Raw genomic sequence first — 20,635 nt, forward strand, 5'->3', positions numbered from 1 at the left:
CAGAAAAACAGAGGAATCCAACACCTGAAGAATGTCAGCTTTCAATGAAGAAACAAACAAAGAAAAAATGCTAAGCCACCAGTTTTTCTGAGGTCATCGCTGGTGCGATCTCCAAAGCCAGAAAGAGGACGGACCAAGGGACCGAGGGAAAGGAGGCAGGGTTTTGGAAGTCCATCTAGCTCAACTCCCTACATGGCAGCAGAAACAGAATAAATTAGGCAAAATATATGCAAATTTGCAAGAGGTATTTAGGCTGCCGAATTCAAATGTTTCTCGGCACAGGATTTAGTAGAGGCAGGCCGATTCAGGTCCTCCGACATAGCTGTCAATGCCGGGGAAGGCACTGTCCTCTGGAAGTTTAAAAAATGCAGTCAGCCTGCATTTCCGACAGGTCAGCGTATTTGTCTTATCAATTCCAGTATTGTCTTCTGGCTGCCAGTGGCTCTCCAAAGTCTTGGGCAGAGAAGGGACTTTCTCATCAGTTGTTACTCGGTCTGTTTTAATTAGGAGATTTCGGGGACCGAACCTCGGAGCTATGCTCCTCCCTCTCTGAAGAGAAAGAGAATGGAAACAGCATTTTTGGAAACTGAAAAAACAATTTTATTCAGTTGGTGTATACAAGATTAACCATTTTAAATGTCACCACCACCCTCGTTACCTAGAAAGGCCTCCCCCTCCCCCCCCCAACACACACAAAAATAAATCGCAGCTCTTCCTGCACACAAAGAAGCTGCTTTTCTAAGTTTAAGTGCCATTTGGCGGTGCAGGTGTCCACCACCGTAAACAAAATCTCCCAAAATGGTCTACGCCAAGGCAGAGATCCCCCTGGTGCTCTGCTCTAGTCACAACCCCCAGCTGTTAGACCTTGCCCTGCCATGGCTCTGCTTGATAAAGTTGTCTCACTTCGTAAACGCAAAGGGAAAAAAGGGGGCAGGGGGACGGGGAAGCAGGAAGGGGAGAACTCGCGCAGAATTTCCACCACATAACATTCCCTGAGGCAAGAGGCTTCATGAAATTTCCTTCTAAATTAAGAGGATTCTCTTCCAGGTACAGCCAAGAACAGATACGCTGCAACGGAAGCTTTCGAGTGAGAGCAGCAAGAGGGGAGGTTCTGAGTAGCTCAAGCGAGGCCTCAATCCTGCCAAGTGCTGAGCGCACTAGTTCCCACGACTAGAAAGCATCTCCCGATAGGCATCCAGTACGTAGCAGGATTGAGCCCTGACCAAAGCAAAAACAAAACAAAAAGCACCCATCTATTAAAAATTCTGAGCTTCAAAACGGTCAACCTTTAACATTCGGTCTTTGGCTCTTCTGCTACAACCTAACATTTGTATTATGATTTTTTTTTTAAAAAAAGGATTTGATTGTGGCTAATAAGTCTGAAATTCTCAAATTCGTTTTCTTGGAAAGAAGTACAAATGAGAGGAGTGTTTTTTTGCCCATGTTTATCTGGAATAATAATAATAAAAAAAATCAGGCGCATCAAAAGAAAGAACTGGTTTCCAAACTTGGTTTGGAGGTCGCAATCCAAACAGAGCTCGTTGCGACTGCTCAAAAAACGAAACCTTGGGGTTACGCTATTTTGTGGATCAAGTGCTTTCTGTTTCAGAGGAAGAATCAGCAAATTGAAACTTTAGAGGCAAGAGGGAGGTGTTTGGGGCTGTGTTGCTTATTATGGACAGAAACAGGCCTCATTTGAGGCTGATAACTGCTAGTTTAGGCTAGGGGAAAAGTTGCAAGGGAGGACGGCACTGAGGCTTTAGAAAAAAGCAACCGGTAGCTTTTAGCTCCAGCTCCTTTTCAGGAGACAGGAACGAGTGAAGCCCGTGGGCTGCTCTGCATGAGCCGCTCTCCCGCAGTGCATTGCCCACCCTGCATGGGAGGGGAGATAAGGCGGAAAAGGGCTTGGTCCCTCAGCTCTGTGCTCTGCCACAGATTAGTACACGGACTGATCTAGGTGCCAGCCACGACCTTGAAGCAAGGAGGAGTTGCTCCAAGAGGCAGGGCTTTAGGACCGCTCTGAAGCACAATCCTTTCAGCGTGAAAGTCAAGACCGACACTGGGATGAATGGCGACCCAAGCCAGCCTGTTGCTCCCTTGGTGCCCAAAAGAACTTTGCCGCTGGGCAGAATCAACAGGGAAAGTGGCTTAAGCAAGTTCTGAAATGATGAGGGGTCTAACCCACTTTCCCAAGGGTTGCTGGAAGGAAGTACCCCGTCACCCCAACCCAGTGGCAATGTGAGCATGCATGCCCCCCCCCAATGCAAACATAGCATGCGCAGGAGGACAAGGATTTCCCCCACAGCCCCAGAGGGCCAGCTCCAAACTCCTGTGTAGCTCCTTCCTACAGCCGAACGAAGGGGGAAGCCCAGGATGTTGACCTCCTTACAGAACACCTGCTGAATTCTGGCTCAGACGCAACTGCTTCGGGGGAAACTCAAGTCCCTGACTCAACCTGGCATTATAACTGGCTCACCAGGTGAAGTCTGGACAACGATGTACAACCCCATTAAACAGAAGCCCAAAGCATTTCAAAATACGGATACAATTTCAAAAGATACGAATAATAAAATTGAAAAAGCCCAAGGGAGCTCACACCAAAAGAGACTGAATTGTTTTCCACTCTTGCTCCACCCTAAAAAGGCACTGGAATTACGGCTTCGCTACGCACGATGACATGCAGGGGGGAAAAAGGGTCTTCTCCAATCCAATGCGTTCAGTGGTAATGACAGGGCAGGGAGCGGAGAACTGAGCATACCAAAAAACGAAACAAAAAAGGGGAGGGGGGGGAGGGAGAAAGGAGAGCAAAAATAAAGACCACAAGTTCAGTTCAATGTTCATGAGTGCATTTCAAGGCCTCTCAAGTCTCTCCTTTCCTTTCGAGAGGCTCAAGAGCTGATTGACTTTACAAAGCTGCCACAGAGGAAGGTAGATCTTCTAGTCAATATCAGCACAGCTTTCATACAGGTACCATTAGAGGGAATCGGGGTGAGGGAAGAGCCCATATGCACGCACGCAGGGCTGAGTCACTCCCTTTGCTGAGCTTAAGTCAGTCAAGTGAAGTGCTAAGCGGGAACAAGCACCTTTCCGTAATCCACTGCAGAATCGAGGAGGAGGAGGAGGTAACTGGCTTCTGGGGTGCTTGGCTTCTAGAGACTTGCCTGCACCTCCCCTCCCTGCTCTGGCGGCACATGGGAGTATGGGAAGCGAGCGCAGCTGCCCGAACTGGGACAATTAAGTGCTTCCTCTTTCAGTGGCAGGCACAGATCCCCGGGGAAAGCTCCTGGTCCAAACTGGGGGAGAACCCTCCAGAGCAACTCCATGTCAGAAGGAATAGCAAGAGAGCAGGGAGGCGGGCCCTTGCGTGATGCTACTTCCATCCTGCAGGGGGCACCCTTCGGGGCTCGCCGGGTCCTCTCTTAAAGCTGTCACAATTTCCGCGGCTGCACGTTGGACCCTTTACCATGGAGCTGAGAAGGACCTGAAAGAGATGGAAAAGCAGGCCTGTTAATATCCCCCGCCGTCTCAGTGGAAACTCGTAAAAAATTAAGTTACCAAATGGCCAAGATCGAATTTAATTTATTTATTTATTTAATTACATTTATATACCGCCCCACAGCCGAAGCTCTCTGGGCGGTTTACCACAATTAAAAATAGTAAACGTTAAAAGTATACAAAATTTAAAACCCATAAAAACAGTATAAAAACAACAGTATCCATTTAAAAACAACAATTCTGGGGGCCATTAAAAACAAACTTAACGTTGTTAAATGCTGTTAAAATGCCTGGGAGAAGAGAAAAGTCTTGACCTGGCGCCAAAAAGATAACGTTGGCGCCAGGCAAGCCTCATCGGGAAGATCATTCCACAGTCGGGGGGCCACCACTGAGAAGGCCCTCTCCCTTGCTGCTATCCTCCGAGCTTCCCTCGGAGTAGGCACTCAGAGGAGGACCTTAGATGTTGAGCGCAGTGTACGGGTAGGTTCATGTCGGGAGAGGGGTTCCATCAGGTATTGTGGTCCCAAGCCATGTAGGGCTTTATAGGTTAAAACCAGCACCTTGAATTGGGCTCGGAAACATATAGGCAGCCAATGCAAGCGGGCCAGAATCGGTGTTATATGCTCAAACCTCCCTGTTCCAGCTATCAATCTGGCCGCCGCATTTTGCACAAGCTGCAGCTTAATTTAAGCAATAAGCTTCTATAGAGGTTACTAATACAGGGAAATGCACAGATAGGAACGAATGAGAGCTGCTACAGAAAAAAAACTGAAGTTCTAAGAGCAGAATCAGAGATACGAACGATTATAAGCAGAGGAATGCAAGGGCCATGCAGGTGCTGCTGGATTGCAGCTCCTGTCATCCCTCACTATTGGCTATGATTGCTAGGCCTGATGGGAGTTGTAGTCTAACAACATCTAGCGGGCCACACATTCGCAGGCCCTGGATTACATCAAGCTTAGCCTAGGTGTCCTCCGCGTGGTTTCATTGGACTGCAAGTCACCTTCAAGCAGCCAAGTAAGAACCAGGAAAGAGGTGGGAAGGTTGGAGAGAAGGGGGAGAAAAGGGGGTACCCCCTTTTCCTGCTGCACTGACTCTGTAGGCTTTTGATTTTTTTTATGTAGTGTTGTAAGGCGCCTTGGGAGGGCTTCTGCCCTGGAAGGAGGCTAAGAAATGTTTTTAAATAATAACAGGACCAAAAAGTCAGTATGTACCACAAAGACTTGAGGCCAAATTTATTCATTTATTTATTATAGCACTTTTATCCCGCCCTTTAGCCAAAAAGGCTCTCAAAAATATTTCTTAAGACAGTACCTACCCACAGGCTTACAATCTAAAAACAACGAAACAAAAGGAAAGGGGATGGGGGGGGGGGGGGAAGAAGCAAAATCTAGTTCACAAATGGACATCCCTTGAGTCATCAAGTCCCAATGGCTTATGGATGAAGGCCTGGTCTATGTGTGTATCAGGATGAGGTGACAAGAGTCTGGAAGGGGCGAGATAGACTGGATAGACCGCAAGCAGAGAAATCATATACTCTTTATGTAACACCCAGGGAGCAGAAAACTAGCACAATAGTGTAGCTTGGATGCATTATGTGGGGGATCGGCCTGTAGACCTCAAGATGGACAGGAAACCCCACCCTCTAGAGCAGCCTTTCTCAACCTGGGGCGCTCCAGATGTGTTGGACTGCATCTCCCAGAATGCCCCAGCCAGCTGGCTGGGGCATTCTGGGAGTTGTAGTCCAACACATCTGGAGCGCCTCAGGTTGAGAAAGGCTGCTCTAGAGCCTCCTCAAGAGCAGGCTTTCTCGAGGCTTGCTTGAAAAACGTCAGCCGTCAAAACAATTACGATAAACCCAGAAGACAAGCGCCCCCTTGCCAGCTCAGGTGCCAGAAAATGCCACTGGAAAGGGACACGGTGGACTTCCTTTTTGGAAATTGTTCCGGAACGTGGGGATGACAATGCGGAAAGCCCAGCTTCTCGTTCACACTAACTTCACCAGGGTAAAAACAGAGAGCAAGAAGTTCCTTCAGGCCTGGGCTGGATTTGCTGGAATTCAGCTGAGAGACTTGGGAGCCTTTGGAATAAAGTGTAACCATCAGTGTTCTCTACACCACTTATTTCCCCCCCCCCCTCAAAACATTTCTACGTTGTCCTTATACATAAGATGCCTCAGGGAACGAGGGAATGGCCATAGCTCCGTGGCGGAGCACGTGCTTTGCACACCGAAGGCTCAGTGCCCGGCCTTCCCAGACAGGGCTGGGGAAGACCTGCGCCTGAAAGCGCAAGCCATGAGCTGGATGGGTCAACAGCCTGACTCGCGCTAAGGCAGCTTCCTGTGATCCGAACAGAATCAAAGTAAAGGCAACAATTAAAAACGTCACAAAAGGTTAAATTGCAAATGTCAAAAAAGCAGAGCAGCTTGAAAAAACTAATAAATAAAAAGTAGCAGCGGCAAACTGTTAGCAACAAATAAGCGATAATAATCATTAAAAAAAAACAATTAATAACCTGGCAGCAAAACAAACAATCAAATAGATAGAGCATCACGTCCTGCACTTGAGAGATGGGGGAAGCTAAAAACAGCCTTGGGCTATGAAGTTCCCTACCGGGTGGCATCCCCAAGTCAGGAGCATCCAAGGGTTTTAAAGCCAGGCCAGGCCATGATAACCAGTCCTGAGAGAGCCAGTGTGGTGTAGTGGCTAAAGTGTTGGACTGGGAGCCGGGAGATCCGGGTTCTAGTCCCCACTCGGCCATGGAAGCTCACTGGGTGACTTGGGGCCAGTCACAGACTCTCAGCCCAACCCACCTCACAGGGTTGTTGTTGAGAGGATAAAATGGAGCAGAGGAAGAGGATTATGTATGCCGCCTTGGGTTCCTTGGAGGAAAAAAGGCAGGAAATAATAATAATAATAATAATAATAATAATAATAATAATAATAATGATGATGCCATGTAGGGGAATCATACAGATGGGACTCTCATGGTGTTGGCTGATCCACATTCTCACATATTTCAGACAAAGGAGGGGATATGAGAGAGAGAGAGAGAGAGAGAGAGAGAAATCCTGTATCAGGGAAACGTCAAGTGGGAATGATCGGAGAGAACAGCAGCTCAGCTTCAATAAAAGACATGGAAGCTGCTACTATGATTCAGGAGAGACCATCTATCTTGGCCTCCTTTGGGGAAAAGCAGCCCTCCATCCTGAGAGGCCTCCTAAGCCACGGCGTCAATGGTAAAGCCGGCAGGTCTCTGGCCGCAAGCAGGAGGCACCCGCTGAACGCACAAGACAAACAAGAGCAGCAGAGGAGTTACCTGGCAAACCGTGTGAGAAATGGGCCGGCAGCGCAGAGTGTGGGAGAGGCGCTGCCTGGCGCGGGCTGGAGGGCAAGCCAGCCAAAAGACCTAGAGTGGGGAGAGGAGGGAAGAGAAGAGAGAGGAAAAAGAGGAGGAGGAGGAGGAGGAGAAACAAACGTACATTGAAGACACATGAGCAGAGAAGATGGCGCCTCCGAGGGTTGGTTCAGATGAAGGAGTGCTTCTCCCCCTGCCCACCGCCTCCACAACAACCGCCCCTCCCCGATGCATGTCAGCTTCTGCAGCCAACAATCCAACAGAACCGGTTTATTTGAAGGGCTTCAAAGAGCAAATCACTTCAAGCCAAGACATGTCGGGCACGAGGCACCGCCTGCAGAACCGGGCTTTACTTTAAAATATTTACATCCAACATATCAACTATAGTTCCCAAGCCGGCCCTCAGCGTCAGCTGAAAAAACGCCATGGAAATACAGCGAAAGCACTGCCAGGCAGGGATAAGGAGGACGGGGATTAAGGTGACTGATCACGTTCAGAGCCGTCGCATTCCTGGACAGGCAGAACTGGTCTGAGTTGGCACCTAAAACCCACCCATAGAAAAGGAAAGGGATTTCTCTCCAGCACAGAGCAGATTCTCTCCGCTTCAGGAGGTGGGGGCGCATCCTGATATGGGCCGCCGGCAAAGATCTCAAGGATCAGGCAGGGTCATATGGTAATAGATGAACATTAGGACAGCCTGGTCCTAGACCATTTCACGGCTTGCTGGTTAAAGCCAGCATCGTCCAGCTGAGCCCAGAAACTGACAGGTAGCCAGGGAACTCCTTTAAGGCTGACTCCAACTTGTACGAGTTAAGACCCTCGCAGCTGTGTTCCAGTTGTGGTTTCTGAACAGCGGCAGCTGCATGAAGGGCCCGGTATGCTAATGCAGCCTGGTTCTTGCCAGGCCCCGGAGAAAAGTGGCCAGATCATACTGTTGCGCATGTGACGGTGGGGAGGTTTTCCCTGACCCCAAACCCTTTCCACCACCACTTCATAAACGAATGGAGAGGAGGAGACACATCTGGGAAGACATGTGGGGGGAGGGCGGTAGGAGACACTGGCCCCCTTGCTTCATATCTTGTTGTCCCAAGATTCTGGGACAGGAAGTGGGCGTTACTCTTTGAGAGTCTTCTGGAGTAGCCCCGGACAACTGCCTGATAGACCGGGCCGGTTCTGTGAACAAGGGGGGAAGCAGCTTTAGATCATGTTATATTCCATGAGGACACCAACTGCAAAAGCCCGAGGTGGAGGGGAGGGGGACGACAGGGTGAGACCGTCTGAATCCACCCTAGAAGTAGCCCATCGAGAAAACGTTCCAAGGTCACTTCCGGCACAGACAGAAACGCCGCCTTCAAATACCAAGCAGCAGCTTGGTGAGAGAACGGCTCCCTGCAGCGGTGCTCGCAGGCTGGGCCGAGACGCCCGGCCCCTGCTCTCCCACAAGCACTTACTGTGGCCAAGTCCGTGGTGGAACGTTCCCGGGGCTGGTCCCGTGACAATGGCGTCCTTCGACACCCCTGCCTTGGGGGAAGAGTCGGAGCTGAAGGAAATCACGTGGAGCGGGAACGAGTGGATCGGTGAGATGATGCCCAGCGGCGTAGAGCTGAGGGTGGCAGGCAGCTTCGGGGTGCTGGGCTTGTAGGAGGGCGACAGGACGTTCAAGGAAGACGAACTGGTCAGGAGCACTGCTCCGCTGGCCCCTTTCTGGGAAGGAGAGAGAAAAGGCACCCATCAGAACAGCAGAGCCTTAAAGATGGGATCCTGCGGCCCAGAGGGCGACAGGTATGATCAGTGGGCTTCAGCCTTCCCGGGAAGGAAGGTTTGTTTATTTATTTAAGCATTTTTATGCCCCCATTCAGCCAAAAAAGGCTCTCACGGCAGCTTACAAAAGTTTTTCTTGACAGTCCCTGCCCACAGGCTTACAATCTAAAAGACATGACACAAAAGGAAAGGGGACTGGGAGGGAGGGAGGAGGAGGGGGGAAAGGAAAGCAAATTCAGGCATTACAATCTTAGTTGCCAAGTTCAGCAGTTAAAGTTGACAGTTGGCAGCAGGAGGGAGGGGGCTCTGAGCTGGAGCTGGACCTAGGCAGGATGGAGAGGGGCCTGGCTGCTGCTTCCTCCCTCACTGGAGGCCTCTGCAGTGATAGTTGGTAGCAGGAGGGAGGAGGCTCTCAGCTGGAGCTGGACCCAGGCACAATGGCTGCTGCTTCCTCCCTCACTGGTGGCCTCTGCAGAGACAGTTGGCAGCAGGAGGGAGGGGGCTCTCAGCTGGAGCTGGATCCAGGCACAATGGAGAGGTGCCTGGCTGCTGCTTCCTCCCTCACTGGTGGCCTCTGCAGAGACAGTTGGTAGGAGGAGGGAGGAGGCTCTCAGCTGGAGCTGGACCCAGGCAGGATGGAACGATCGTTCCTCCTCCCTCACCTCCAGAAACCACTGAGCAAATGGCACCTAACTGTGGAACAGCGGCAGTCACAACAAGATTTCTCCCATCAAATTGTTCTGCTTCATACTAAAGAGCAGGACTAGTGCAAAAATTTGGTATGACTTGGGAGTACAAATAGGCCGTGTATTAAAAGGCACAGAATGCCAAGTCTTATTGTTTTTAGGGCAAAGAAAAGCTCCGCTCTACAACCTGTTTAGATTATGCAAACTAGCCATTTTGTACATCATATTTTTATTTTCACGCTTTATTCTAATTTTGCTTATCATGGGGGAGGGGGCAAGGTGTTATACAAGGCACTCAAGCTCTGCCCACTCACCACCCCCACCCCAAATCAGGAAATGCTGTTTCTCCAAGAAATATCCACTTGCACCTTTGCAGCCTTTAGGGCTAGAAACGCGCTCCTTAAAAATTTGGACAAGGAAGTTGAAATCCCCAGAAAGTTGGGTTTCTTCTACCCAATGCCATGCAGGACGGGTCCCTCAGAAAGGTACCGTACACGGAGCCTTGGCTACGTCTCTCCAAATTTTGAATGGGGAGGACAAGCTACTTTGCCTTGCAACATTTCCCCCAGGTCAAAGGTGAGTTGAGGGCGAGAGAGGCAGCAGCAGGGCTATCATGCAAGAGCTATAGAAGGGACTATGGAAGGACACTCGAGGCAAAGAAGTCCCACTCGCAAGCCTTCTTCCATTTCTTAGGCATGGTGCAGTGTGACCAGAACTCTGGGAACTCGCTAGGATACAGAGAGGATCTACAAAGAGGCAGGAACTATCGTTCAGCGGCAGGCACATGCTTCACGTGCCGAAGATCCCTGGGAGATGAAGAAGTCCTTCCAAATAAAAGGACGGACTTCTTCACACCGCACATTGTTTAATTATGGAACTCGCTACCACAAGATGTAGCGATGGCCACCCGTTTGGGGGTTGGATAAATTCCTGGAGGCAAAGGCTATCCATGGCTACTAGCCCTGATGGCTATGTGCTACCTCCAGTATTCGAGGCAGTAAGCCTGTGTGCACCAGTTGCTGGGGAACATGGGTGGGAGGGTGCTCTTGCACCATGTCCTGCCTTGTTGGTCCCCTGCTGACGGCTGGCTGGCCACTGTGTGAACAGAGTGCTGGACTAGATGGACCCTTGGTCTGATCCAGCAGGGCACTTCTGATGTTCCTATGTTCTCCGGGGTTCTCCAAAGGGCCCCAATGCCTTCCCTCCAATGACCTATTATGGGCTGTTTTCCTGGCTTTTGTGCAGTTTCCTCCTATTCTAAAATGCCTCTGCTAAGGCTGAGTGACTGGCAGTAAAGGCTTCAAACCAACATATGCTGGCGGCTTTGGCCCCACCCATTTTGCCTTTCAGCCTCGCCCACCAGCGGAGCGTGATCCCGTCTCCAAAACGGAAAGCAGCCCTCAGGCCGAAAGAGGCTCTGCACCCCGGCTCTAGGGTGCTTCGCAGCATCGGCAAAAGAAGGCGAGTCCCTGCGCCAAGGAGCCTGCAGCCCGTGAAACCCCGTTCAAAGGAGGGTACTGCCTTCCCCCAGCGGCTACTTACTGGCACAGAGGGGGAGGACGCAGTGTTGCTAACCACAGCGGGCTTCAGGGAGGAGGTCAGCAACTTGGCCACCCCTTGGGTGCCTCCGCTCGAGCTGACGTTCGGGCCCCCCGGCGGAGCTACCAAGGTCAGCTTCTGGGAGACCAGAGTCTTCTTCACCATGGAACTTGGCGATGAGCGACTGGGAGCCTGCCCAGGAGACGGAAGAGATGGGCCTGCAAGCAGACTGCCCGAAGAGGGGCTCTGGGTTGTGGAAATGCCGGCCGTAGAGCCGCTGGTAGAAGCGATGTGCCTGGACAGGGCCACGAAGGGCGACTTGAAAGATTGTCCCGAAGAGCCGGCACTGCTGGGGTGTTTCCCCGCATAGCTTAGCGAGAGAGAGGAGGAATTGGACGTCTTGTGGGAGCCGCCAGACCCTGGGGAGACAGTGGATGAAGAGGAGGAGGAAGAATGGAAGCTTGGCGTCTTGGCGGGGGTCTTGACCTGCTGCTGGAGGAGGGGCCGCTGGGGCAGCGGCAAGACCGACTTGGGACTCTGCAGCTTGACAAAGGGCGGGGAAGGGGCGAAGCTCTTCGGCTGCTGGCCTCCCATGGGGAACACCTTCACCTGGGGCGTTTGCACTGGGGTGGATGTCTGGGGCCCGTGAACCGTGCGTGGCAAGCCGTGGTGCTTCGGCTTGGACTGGTGGGCGTCCAAGAGCTTCGTCGGGGGAGTCTGGCAGGAGAGGTCTTTGTAACTGGAGCCCTCGGCCTTTTTGTCCGGAGGAGACTGGCCTAGAGCCAAGGCCTGTTCCGCCAGGAAGTTGAGGGGTGACTGCAGAGAGCCCCCGGCAGGAGATGGGGCGGGGGAAGGGCTTGGCTTAGGGAAGATCCGTTTCTCTTCCAGCGTTGCCTGGATCGGGGGCTTCTCCGAAGGCGTCTTTGGGACTACAGGAAGGGTAAAGTCAGGGCTTCCCCCTGTCCGGCTGTTCAGTACACCCAGCTCCTTGGAGACCGCTTCCAAAGATGACGCGGCATTATGGATCAAGTCCTCGTCCAGAGAGTCGTCCAGGCTGAAGGCGGCTGGGGTGGCTGTGCTGCTGGGGACTGGCGTCGAACTCATGGCCAAGAGTTCCCTGGTCTGAGGGCTGAGACCGACAGCAACTCCCTGGGACTCTGGAGGAAGGGAAACGGTGCCACTCGAGTGGATCAACGGAACAGGAAGGGGCATCTTTTTATCCGGCTTACTGGAGGGCTCCTGAAGGAAATTGCAAAGGAGTAGGCAGGTTATCAATATTTTTTTAAAAAAATGGCCCAGCAGATTATCGCATAACTGTTTTAAATTTAAAAAGTATTAATCACCCAAAGGTTCTGGATTAAGTGGGTTATGAGAGAGGCAGTGCACATTCTGTGAAAATGCACAATTTGGTACTTGGAAGAGAATTCAGCTTTTATTTAAAACGAAACCACCAAGTTTCTAGCACTTATGATAGGCTTGAAAATGAGCTTGGAGTCTCAGAGACTATGATGGGAGTGGGGAGGTTTTCCAGACGTGGCTCCATGCTCCTTTCAAGACTAGCAGATACAGAAAGAATTATGCAAAAAGTACCAAAAGCATTCTTATTTTTAAAGTGTACAATACACTGCGTAAGACAAGACAGCTAGATCATGAAATGGGAGTGTTACCAATTTCAAACTGGCACAGTCATCGGTGCTGTACAACGTTTGGACTTTGGAGTGGTGCAATTGTATTTTAACTAAAGAGTGAAACATTAGGAGTGAAGTTTAAGTCTGAGCTTTCTGAGAGAACTTTGTATGCTGCCCAACATTCGCTTTCCCAGCAGAGGTCTCGCTTTCCAGCATTTAGCTAAGCCCAAGCAGGTTCCTGTCCTGAGGACGTTGCACGCTAAATGTTATCCTTCCTGGATTTATTGACTTCAGGTAGATTTTGTGTAGGTGTAAAGAGGAGTTGGCTTTGGAGCATTCAGCACTGTGGCTGCAAGCCAACTCCTCTTTACACCTACACAAAATCTACCTGAAGTCAGGGTAACAATTTAGCTACTCTTCAAAAGGCACCTTTCCCCTGAAGTTCAGCTTCCTCAGTGCCTAAGAACCATGCAAGAGTGAGCCTGCAAGCATTCAGCGCTTGTTTCCTCTGGCCTCTGCCTTCTTCCCCTCTCTTTTGTCATCTCCCCTCAACCACTGTCTAACAGTTAGCGTGCAACGTCCTCAGGACAGGAACCTACTTGGGCTTAGGTAAATGCTGGAAAGCGAGACCTGGAAAGCGACGGCGTACAGTAACATAAATAATGGAATATCTCTATAAATAATGGAAGCAGGCCTGGAGATTGACACATGCAAGAAGCAGCGGCAGCCACCCCATATTCTCACTGCTCTTGCCAGATGTGATCTGGGACAAGGGCCATTTAAGGGCCCAGGTCAAATTGCTCACCTTTCCCTTCACCTTTGGAGGCATCATGACTTTCTTCTTTGCTCTGTAGGGGGACAGAAACAAGAGCGGTGCTCATTTTACGTCCAGGTGGTCCCGAAATGGAAAGCTGGTCACTTACCGTCAAGTTCCACGCTGATAACGGTGTGCAGGAGACATCCATGATGGATGATCTCCTCCCACCACCCAGGAGCAGGCAGGGAACATGTGAACAAGGTCTTTTCCATGTTTTAGGTCTCATTGGCGCCTCCCTTCCAGTTCAACGCTAGCCAAGCTTAAGATAGACTAGTGATAGAAGAGCAACAGAGAAAAGAGGAGGAAGGAAAGAAAAGAGTGTTCTAGGAAAGGATTGAAGCGAAAAGGAATTTAATGGCAAACAGGTAACGAGTGGAGCCTAAGGAGAGTTGTGATGAAGATGTGAGTTCAGTCCTAGTTGAAGGCAGGGAAGCAATGGAAGGGTGGAGCCAAGGAGGCCTAGAGCATGGAAAACATCTTGGTCATGTGTTCTTTGCCTTCCCCAGCAAGGAATGCTGGGGTGAAGAAACCTGCCAGGGACTGCTTGCTAGAGAGCCTTAGGCCTTCTTGGACTTACAACAGGCCCCAAACCAGCGTGGTTTTATCCTGGTTGTGCTTTTTATACTGTATTTTGTATTTGTGTTTTTATGCCGTTGGTTGTTTTATTATGGTTTTAATTTTTGTGAACCGCCCAGAGAGCTTCAGCTATTGGGGGGTATAAAAATGTAATAAATAAATAAATAAAATAAAATAAACCCGTTATAACAGAATGCGAGGCCCCTTGGCAAAGAACCCTGGGAAGCTCAGCATGGGAGAGGCAGCCCTATCAAAGGAGGGGCAATGGCTCAGCACCACGGCACCTGCGGGAAGTCCCGGTTGAAGTTGCCGGCATTTCCGATTAAGAGGATCTCAAGAAGAAGGGCTGGGAATGATCTGTGCCCAAGGCCTCTTGGGAGAGCTGCTGCAAGCCAGAGTAGACAGCAATGGGCTGGATGAACCAATACACTGACTCTGTACAAGGCAGCTTCACGTTGTTCATGTATCTCCAGTCCCCAGTGCTGCCCCTGTGTACACACTGTATCATTCCGCTCCTTAAAGGTTCTCTGGTTGTTGTTAGCATCGCTATTTTTGCATTATTAGTTGCACTGGAACACAGCTCATGCCTGGCCCACAAATAACACCTCCCCCCCAAACACACAACATGGAGCTCACAGGACTTTAGCTTGTGCACCCCTGTGCTAGAGGACCTCTGAGCATGGTTGCATTTTGAGCAACGGAGATGGGGTGGGGGAAGGAGAAAAAGCTCCACTAAGCAGTGTGAGAAGAGAGACTGGCTCTGGTGCTGTGAAGGATGATAAATCTTTAATGGTATTGTCGAAAGATAAAAAAAAATATTTAAAAAAACTCAAAAAGCTCAACGTTTCGGATTCCAGGACCCTTCATCAGGAGCAAAGGTTAACACTTTTCCTATGGAGCGTCCTTGTTGAAAGCTGTGTTTTCTATCTAAAAAGCTGCTTGTGGCACAGAAAACACAGCTTTCGACGAGGACACTCCACAGGAACAGTGTTAACCTTTGCTCCTGACGAAGGATCCTGGTATCCGAAACGTTGAGCTTTTTCAGTTTTTTAAAATAATTTTTTTGATAATATCATTAAAGGTTTATCATCCTTTACAGCACCAGAGCCAGTCTCTCTTCTCACACTGCATTTTGAGCGACGACATCCGTAAGCAACAGCTGAACCCGACTAGAAGCCAAACACCAGGACCGATACTCACGGGATTGACGTGAGGTGGCCGTGCACTCGCCTGCTCTCCTTGAACAGCGTCCTGAAAACGGAGACAGAGAGTGAGAAGCTGAGCCAGATCAGTCAGCCAGGGTTGGAATCAGGCAGGCATCTTTCAAGCGCAAGGTCCTCAGGCCTCTATGGCAGAATCCTGAGAATCACAGCTTTCCATTTTTAAAATAAAGCGACGTTGCTAGACCTCCCTGTTGTAAAGAAAAGCCACGAGAACGTGCAGGCGGGATTTGCCACAGGTTAGAAGCCGCCCTGCAGGGCGACTTGTCCTTCCTACCTTGTATTATGTACAGAGAACAAAGACCGCCACCAGTTTGAGCAGCAAGGGAGCCACCAGGCAAAACCCTGCTCCCCTTTATCTTGCCTTTCTGGAGAAACAGAGCCCGTGACAGCATCTGCGAAGACCCCCTTAAAGAGCCAGAGATGCTCTACGTATTCAGGTCACTGGTTGCTTTTGGTCTTAATTCACACAGGCAATACCAGCAACCTCTCCTGCAGGTCCACTTCTGCCACTCCGCGCTGAGCAAACATCACTAGCCCATATTTGCCTTTCACTGACTTTTATGGAGCTGCCTGCCTGACTCTCAGCAGGCAGGCCTTCAAAACTGGGGGCTTTGCCTTCTTTAGCGTTTCACATCCAGATGACCACCAGCTATGTGGCCTTTGCAAGTTAAAGTCAATGTGAGAAGCTTTATTCCCAGCCATACTTACTGAGCCATAGACTCATTACTAAAACCGTTCACTGTCATTTCCCCCACCCATTGAAATACGTGCTCTGCTCAACTGTGTCTATTCTTTGGGATCCTTTAAAAGGGAAGGAAGTACCCAGTTACCTCATCCATGCTCCCTCTCACCTGGCCTGCATCCAACCCTTTGGCCAAAGGGGTTTGACTTCTGCATCTAGGAAGGTCTTCACATAATCCTCCATTGGCTGGGCCTTGTTCTTTTCGAGGTCATACCCGTCCAGTTTGATCTTCACTCCCTGGCAGAGCAAATCCCTGAAGGGAGAAGGTTCCTGATGTTATCCAAATCCATTCTCTTCCTCCCCGCAAAGACTGTGCAGCCCCAGTTTGGAAGGGTATTTTAAACATGACTGACTCTACCACATAAGCTCTCAACGTTGGGATGTGGTATATTCATCATCCTGAACCAGACTACATCTGTCCTCATCTAAGACCGATGTAGGGCCTCTGACTCCATTTCAACCGAAGAGCTGGTACGGTGGATATCTTCACACCCTATGGAATCCTCCCCCATGCCCCACCAATGGTGTCTTGGGAAATGGTGTCCTGGGAAAAAATGGCTCTTTCAAGAAGCTTCTGGAGTTGGCTGAATGTTCTATTGTGGCTGTTGAAAGGATACCTGCCTTCTTTCTTTCTTTTTTACTGTGTTAAGATCTTGGTATTCTATTTAGTTGTTGTTGTTTCTAAAAAATAAATAAACCTTCCTTTATCCACAAAGGACCCTATAATCTATCTATCTATCTATCTTAGGGTGACCATATGGAAAGAAGGACTGGGCTCCTGTATCTTTAACTGCTGTATATTGAAAAGGGAATTTCAGCAGGTGTCATTTTTATGCTTGCAGCACCTGGTGAATTTCCCTCTTCATCACAACAGTTAAAGCTGCAGGAGCAAAAGTAGAGTGTCCAGATACAAAAGAAGGCAGGGCTCCTGCACCTTTAACTGTCGTGATGAAAAGGGAATTTTACCAGGTGCTGCATGCATACAAATGACACCTGCTGAAATTCCCTTTTCTATACAACTGTTAAAAGCAAAGGAGCCCTGTCCTCCTTTCCATACGGTCACCCTATATATAAAAAAACTACAATAGCAACAATAAAATTAAACAGTAAGAGGCATAACATCTATTCAACCAGCAATCCCACATAATCATATTTTTTTTGGTTAAATTAAAATTTAAAATCCTGGGAGAAAAGGAATGTTTTTATTCAGTGCCTAAAAGAAAGCAAGGTCAGTACCAATCATATTTCTCTTGGGAGGCATTCCAAAGCCAGACACCATCACAGAGAAGGCCCTTTCTTTTGTTAGTGCACCACTAAGGGTTAATTATTTTTCCTGCTTGACTAGTTTGCTACCTGTTGGGCCATTTTGGATTTATTGTTTTGATAGAGTGTGTTTTTTGGGGGGAGATTTGAGGGTTGCTTATATATTATGTGATACTTTTTCATGTTAGCCACTTTAATGAATTAACCCATGATTGGCTGGGGTCATGTACCACCGCCATTTCAAATATGCAGTCTCTGATCAGAGGTGATTTCATGGTATGTGAACACAGACAGTATGGCTTAAATGTGGGTTAAGCAACCCACAATTAATCTAAGAACTAATCGTAGGTTAACTGTGGGTTAATTAACCCATGATTTGCCTGTTACTTGAGAATGGTCCCACAGTCTGCTGAAGACCGTTGCACTAAACGACCTGACCCAGAGATCTCAGCCCCAAGCCTTTGAACCAATCCAGCAGCAGAGCAAGCTGTAATGCCCAGGGTGCAAAGGTATTTCCAGAGGGACTTGTGCTACCTTGAAGCCTGGAAAAAGGGTCCTAAAAGCCAGCCCGTTCCACTGTCTCTGCAAACCTGATTTCGTCATTCCACTGAAACTTCTTCCGGGGTCCCATGATCCGCTTCCCTCCTTTATCGTCATCTTCCTCATCGTCCGAACAAACCCGGTCTCTCTGCTCCTTGTCTTTTTCCTCTTCCAACATCCTGAGAGAAGGAGAGCGACACTGAAGTGGGGCACGGCCATCGGACCTGCTTCCAAAATACGCCATCTGCCTGAATACGTTTAGCATACAATCAATCTAGCAAGGCTGCTGTACGAGAAGCAGGGGAGCTATTTAAGGGTTTTTTTTTTCTAAAGCTTTTAAAACTTGATTTTGTTCTGACTTTTATACTGTTAGTTTTACTCTACCCTGTGCCTGTTTGGTGCATTCTCTTCCCCTTCTTATTGTTTTTATTATGATTTTATTAGAATGTAAGCCTATGCGGCAGGGTTTTGCTATTTTATTGTTTTACTCTGTACAGCACCATTTACATTGATGGTGCTATATAAATAATAATAATAATAATAAGGAATTCATCAGCAGTTGTACATCTAGGCTCAGGGTCTTGCGCAAGCTTTGGGTATAAAAGGAGAACTGCAGAGAAAGGGCACCGCACGGATAAAAAAATAATAAGTTAACACACATACTTGGCAAACTTGGCCTGGGTGTGCGCTTGGCATTCTTCCTGGTATTTGGCCATTTGTTCTGGCATCGCCCTGGCAATGGCTTCCTTTAGTTTTTGAAGCGGCTCCTTCAGCCGACCCCCCTGAAGAAAGCACAGAGAGTTAAGTACTGGCCCTAGATTTGCTATGGTCAACTCTGGACCAATATGGGCAGCCAGGGAAAAAAACATCATTTTTGCATACTTTAACAACTGCCCTCCCCAAGTAAGCCCACTCGTTAAATGTGGTCCAGCCAACAGGCACTGGTTTGCCATCCAGGTTTTCAGCAGTTTACTTTGGCAACAGTTAGCTGGATATTTTCAGATGTGGCTCCAAAATTCTTCCCAAAGAGCTTAGAAAAGCTACTTTCTCATTACATTTTCCCCTTCTGGCAGGCATTTGGATGACCTGGGTCTTCTCCTGTTTTAATCTAGCCACTTTACTTGGCAGTATTTCGACGGTGTGTGCTTTTTATTTTTTTTATTTTTTTTGTGCTGTGAATTACCTTGAACTATTTGGAGGAGTGGCATAAAAACTCCATTTCTCTACTAAGAATCAGTTCCCCCAAAGGTAAGGGAAAGGGAGACCTAAGTCAGCCCCCAGGTAGGAATACCCTTAAATTACCTTTTCTTTTACTCTAGGGATGGCAAAAGCATTGAAATTCAAGGCACAAGTTCTTGTAACCATGAGTAGTCATTAAGCCCAAAGATGCTTATGACTCCAGGTCTCCGGTTTGGGACATTTATTTCTAAGCCTGGGACCCCTATCCCTAAAGTGACCAGCGACGCTGCTACCCCATGATCACCCACCTGCTCATAGAGGTAAAGCCTGCGGGCACGTTTGACCAGGGTGTCTTTGTTGCAAGGCAGGAACGAAGCAAGATGAGTGTACACCCCAGATCGGATCTGGCTGTTCAGCTCCCGTGTTTGTAGCTCTATACTGAAGGTAGCAAAATGCATGAAGATTTAGCTCTGATCTAACCAAGCGTTCTCCAAATGCCACCCAGGTCACTCATTTTGATATCAGAATGAGAGACCCCAGGCAAAATATTGTAAAGCCCTTTGTAAATTAAGAACTTAACATTTAAATAGCCAAAGGTAATAAGCAACAAAACACAAATATTTCAAACAACAGTGCCAGCTCTAACCGGGGTTTTCAGAAATCAAAAACTAATCTGAATAAAACATTTTTTGAGGCCCAATCAAATGGGCCAAGCTGACAGACCTGGCAGATCTCTTGTGGGAGGTGGGTTCCACAACCTTGGAACTACAACAGAAGAAGCCCTCTCTTGGCTGCTGCCACCACTAATTTTACATAATACGGCCTTGTGCTGAAGCGGCAGCAGGAGATCTTAACATCTGGGAAGGTACAAACGGGAGAAGGTGCTTCCTTAAATATCCCAGACTCAGGTCACATGGGGCTTTAAAGAGTTCAGCAGCTTGAATTTCGCTCAGAAACAAATTGGCAGTCGATGGATCTACACCTCACAAGGCAAAACTGCTGTGCGTGTGACACATGCAGAGGACAGATGCAACTTCTGCAGATGATGACAGAGAGAACCACACACCACACTGCCCCTCACAAAAAGTTGTCCCACAGCTAGCAGCCGTAACAATTCCCAGAGAGGTAGCTGTGTTAAGTCTTTTGCAGCAAAAAAATAAAGTCTTACCGCACTTTAAAGATAAAGAAATTATGACATAAACGTTTGTGGACTTTGAGGAAGTGGATTGTAGTCCACAAAAGCTTATGCCATAATGCATTTGTTCGTCTTTAAAGGTGCCACAAGACTCCTTGTTGTTTTAGCATTAGCAATAGAAGTCATGTTCTATAATTCACCATGCGATAGAACTATACGAATTGTTAGGTATCTTATTGATGTGTAAAATAGTGTTTGATAAACTTTTGAAGCATATGGAACAAGGTTTTCCTCCTGTCTCTGAATTAAATTGAAGGCACACTTCAGTCTTATATTCTAAATGACTGCATCTATATATTTTTCTTCTTTTCCTCTAATGCCACCCCGCCCCCCAAATAGGGTTAAGCCTCCTCCTGGCAACTGCGGGATAATTGAGTTAATATTGCCTCTTGGCTTCTCCCCACGCCTTCTCGCCCAGTCATTCAAAATTTAGGAATGGGACGGTTGTTCCCCAACTATGGTGATGCCCTTGGGATTTCTCCGCCTGCAGTGCCAGGAAATCCCACTTTATTCACCCAAACTAGAACACTGTGCGTGCAATGTGGGGGGCTTAAGTTTTAAAGACACATTTCTGCCCCTCTAGTGGCAAAGCGGTGTGCCCTTGCATACAACTGATCAGAAGGTAAACATGACT

General features: G+C 48.6%; 1 protein-coding gene across 3 annotated transcripts in view; it reads right to left on the minus strand.

Moving 5' to 3' along the window:
- Positions 1-576: 576 nt before the first annotated feature.
- The window catches only part of UBN1 (ubinuclein 1), a 34,037-nt gene continuing 13,978 nt past the window's right edge, over positions 577-20,635 (minus strand). For 2 of the 3 annotated variants that reach the window (XM_063142935.1, XM_063142934.1), the window contains 10 exons: positions 19,115-19,244; positions 18,291-18,409; positions 17,678-17,806; positions 15,934-16,077; positions 15,060-15,110; positions 13,272-13,314; positions 10,842-12,077; positions 8,304-8,556; positions 6,814-6,903; positions 577-3,481 (listed from right to left, as the gene is read on the minus strand). In XM_063142935.1, the coding sequence (XP_062999005.1) occupies positions 3,429-3,481; positions 6,814-6,903; positions 8,304-8,556; positions 10,842-12,077; positions 13,272-13,314; positions 15,060-15,110; positions 15,934-16,077; positions 17,678-17,806; positions 18,291-18,409; positions 19,115-19,244 (2,248 nt within the window). In that variant the 3' untranslated portion in view covers positions 577-3,428. The remainder of the gene's footprint in view (positions 3,482-6,813; positions 6,904-8,303; positions 8,557-10,841; positions 12,078-13,271; positions 13,315-15,059; positions 15,111-15,933; positions 16,078-17,677; positions 17,807-18,290; positions 18,410-19,114; positions 19,245-20,635) is intronic. The other variant, XM_063142936.1, reaches the window with a different exon arrangement.

The sequence above is a fragment of the Elgaria multicarinata genome, chromosome 17 (genome assembly GCF_023053635.1).
Source record: "Elgaria multicarinata webbii isolate HBS135686 ecotype San Diego chromosome 17, rElgMul1.1.pri, whole genome shotgun sequence".
Lineage (NCBI taxonomy): Eukaryota > Metazoa > Chordata > Lepidosauria > Squamata > Anguidae > Elgaria > Elgaria multicarinata.